Consider the following 3,823-nt stretch of genomic DNA (forward strand, 5'->3'; position numbering starts at 1 on the left):
AACTTATAACTGAAATAATAAGTTCATAATTGTATTCTAACGATATTATAAAATCATTGAATTTATATTGAACCTTGAGTTATGCTTCCTTTGTGCAGTGTATTTTGGTGTTTGAGCATGGTAAATACATGTTACCTATTCTTCATAGATGCACATTTATATTTGTATAATTTAAGATGAAGCAAAGAAAATGTGCTGTAGGAAATGAATAATAGTAACTGTTTCAGGCCTTGAATCAAACTAATTTAAAACCATCTGAACATGCAACGTTTAGGATTTTCATCAGAACATGAAACATTGTGTATATTGCTGACAAGGCCGGCCTGTAGTTTCCTCATGTGGACTGCCTTGTGTCAGTTTGYGTCAACTCAACTGTAAATGTTACTGCTCTGTCTCTATCATGTCAAATAAGGGAGCAATAGCACAACGGACAAGAAACTGACCAGTACCTTATGTTGCTTTATCTTTTCTTTTGAGTTGGAGTCATGACAATGATGGTTGACAGTTTTAGTTTTATACATGTTTATTACTTGATAACAATCTCATTAATATACGCTTATATCAGCCATGCTTAATTTAAAGTTTACAATTGAATACAAATGTAGAACAATTCACATTTTTGTTCAAGATTGATTGCTTTTTCTCTATAGACATGGAATGCATAATAAGTTAAGGGCTTCATGTGACAGGTGGTTTCAGGTCGATCCTGGGTTTCTTCAGCCTCCCCTTAGACGGAGCGTCAGATGGATGGTGCTTTGGTTTGTGATGTTGTAGTACTCCAGCCTCTGGCCATCCTCCAGCTGCCTACCCTCATGAATCAGCCTCTGTTGGTTGGCAGGGACTCCCTCCTTGTTTTGTACCTTGGCTTTGAACTGGGTTACAGTCTCACCAGGCACCACATCATATGTGTGTGTCTGGCCCTTTTCGTTTTTCAGGAACACCTGGATAGGAGCGGGCTCCGTAATCAGCACCATCACTTTASATCCTGAATGCAGGCCATAGTCGCTCAAAGTTTTTGAATCATCGCTGAGACTGATGTTGCTCCCATTGACACCTACCAGCCTCTGCTTTGTTGTGGGCACTTCAAAGTGTTGTTTAATCAAACTCTTGAGAGACCCCACGGTGGTGTGTGGCTGAACCTTCAGGGGAAGTGAGTTCCCGTTCAAAAGTGTTATAGTGAGTTCCATGATAGATATCTGAAAGAGGATTTAATGTATTATTTATTTGGTCTTACATTAGCATAGCTCAATTGAATGTTTTTGAATGAATTCGTTTAGTAACACTTTACTTAAAGTCTACAGGTTTAATGCTTTATAACTTGTTAAAAGCATGTATGATCCTTATAATAAGGCTAACAATATGTAATGTTTTGTCTCTATCCAACATTTCAGCTGACTCAAATGGCTGGTATATAATGAGAATCATTATGAGGGGATTGAAAGACATAAGGGAGTCATACACACTCATGACAAGTTATACTGTACAATGCATTATAACTTTTGTATTTACCTACAGGCTTTAACATGACCATTTATTCAGCCCATTGTAATAACTAACACATTTTAAGATAATTTGCTTGATATGCTGTTAAGCTTTTTTTCTCCAGTATATTTCTGTAAGATAGGCCTGTTATAGCTTAATAATGGAAAATGACTTACATGTTCAGTAGATATTGTTGAGWAGTTGTTGTTGTGAAGTCTTGCAAGTTTGTTTTAAGAAATACTGTTGGTAAATCCGTTTGCTGACAATTGAAACTTATCCGATGAAAGATGATGATAGCTCTGTCAGTGTACATCTGAGCAGTCTATGTATATAACATCTGATCTGCCCCGCCCCTCAAATTGAGATTCGTTTTTRCCTCTCTGTCTCGCAGCTTTCGGTTTCTATTATAAAATAATGATGTAGTCTGCTGCTGTTTGCAGAAAGTTGAGTGCAATAAATTGTTTATTTGATATTGCCCAATGACGACTTGCCCCCAATCAAAGTATGCCCAATTTTGATTTAATTGATGTATATCACACTGAAATTTACAAAGATCACTGAAATTTCAAATTCAAATTCAAGCTGCTTTATTCACTCTAGCTCAGGGGTGTCAAACATTCAGACCGCGAGGGGTTCCAATCCGGTCCGCCGGTGACTAAAAATGAAACTACAGTTTCTTGACTGTCTGTCCAGTTCTCTAATAATCACTAGACAGCCGGGGAGCATCGACAATTCATAATTTTGAGGCAAGGAAATATTTTTTTTAGATGTCAGTGCTGCCCTCCAGACGTCGCTGAAGACCGAATGCGGCCTTCGGGGTAAAATGAGTTTGACACCCCTGCTCTAGACCATTCCATATAATTCATTATTTTAAATCGGGGTAGGCAACTATATAGATTCAGCCCCCGGCCGATTTTTGTCGGAGGGGATGATCCAGATGCCAGAACATAATTATAATAAGTTGTACACTACAAATTGACCACAACTAAGACAAAAATTTGATTGTATTTAAAAWWTTWAAATAATTTCATACTTTGATTACATTGAAACACGATCACATCTAGTTTTCTATTCGTGGGAGTATTTGYTGAACAGATTTCTGCATAGTTCCTGATGYTTGTAGTCTWATTTTMATCAAAAACTTTGGGGGGCCCAAAACGTATTGTGGCCCGGTTTGGCCCGCAGTCCGCCTTTTGCCGAACCCTGTTCTAGATCATTRCCTATCATTGAACCAGGTTCTAGATCATTCCCTATCATTCTAGATAATTCCCTATTTTTCAACACAGATATGTCAAKCACCAGAAAGGAAAGAGAAACCTAATGCCTAAACCCAACCTCATTGGGAAAACCCAGGCCCAGATGWTACTAACAATMATGAYSAATTGCAGGCATCTTGTGATACGTCAGACATACACCTTTGTGAGTGCAGAGGGAATTTTAACAGCAATACAAATAAAAAGACTATACCCTGCCTCATCCTCCCCAAAATGATATCAACACATGTTTATTTTGTCAGTAGTTGAATCATGTCTTTCAGACTACACATCTTAGTCAGACTGTACCCAAAGTTATTCACCCGTATGTTCTCTAGTACAAACAGTAACCAGTGGATGTACAGTAACTTCTATATTCTCCAGTAATTTATSTTCTCCTCTTTAATTTCTGCCTCTATGGATATTTCCAGGGGTCAATGACCTCTGTGCATTTGACTGACGTAATTCTAATGAGTCAGAACTGATGTCTGCCATGTCAGCTGAGGTAAGTGGTGTTGAAAGCAGTTCAATCAGGTGTAGACTTCTGAGAACTATAGGTGTTTGTTGTTGTTTCCTGTGCCAACCCATGAAGCTTAGCCTATTCTCTCACTAAGTCTGTGAGGACACCTTTCACCGCTGATGTCCTGTTAGTAAAATACAAGTCATTTTACATTACAGATGTGCCTTGAGGCAGAATTCTTGGTCATTCTAATTTCTGTCATAAGCAATGAGAGCAGAGAACGCTTGGGTGTTTATATTTTTWGCAWTATGACTTAGCAGCAATTACAGTCATGGSGTAAGATGCTCCAATTTAACTAAAAAGGCAGATTGGGAAGGTATACCAAAGAAAATGTATTGCATACTTACACTACAACAGTGATTCTCAACTAGGGAGCCTCGGGGGTTCTCAGTAGACTTTTCAAGGGGGCACTGGGGGGCCAACAATTTTCAGGCGGACGCTATTTGCATGACAGGCCTCAAGAAACAAAAACTAAAAACAAACAATCCAAAATTCTCAGTTTTAGTTTGGTACTATTTGAATCATAAACAAATGACATGACAGCAGCGTAGATGATGTGAGGCAGGTG

General features: G+C 38.4%; 1 protein-coding gene across 1 annotated transcript; it reads right to left on the reverse strand.

The window, feature by feature from the left end:
* Nucleotides 1–505: 505 nt before the first annotated feature.
* On the reverse strand, nucleotides 506–1,749 carry LOC111973773 (polyubiquitin-like). The gene is made up of 2 exons (XM_024145762.2): nucleotides 1,659–1,749; nucleotides 506–1,196 (listed from the first exon to the last, which is right to left on the reverse strand). The coding sequence occupies exon 2, from the start codon at nucleotides 1,185–1,187 to the stop codon at nucleotides 717–719; it is 471 nt and encodes a 156-aa protein (XP_024001530.1). The 5' UTR covers nucleotides 1,188–1,196; nucleotides 1,659–1,749; the 3' UTR covers nucleotides 506–716.
* Nucleotides 1,750–3,823: the final 2,074 nt, after the last annotated feature.

The sequence above is a fragment of the Salvelinus sp. IW2-2015 genome, unplaced genomic scaffold (genome assembly GCF_002910315.2).
Source record: "Salvelinus sp. IW2-2015 unplaced genomic scaffold, ASM291031v2 Un_scaffold10526, whole genome shotgun sequence".
NCBI lineage: Eukaryota > Metazoa > Chordata > Actinopteri > Salmoniformes > Salmonidae > Salvelinus > Salvelinus sp. IW2-2015.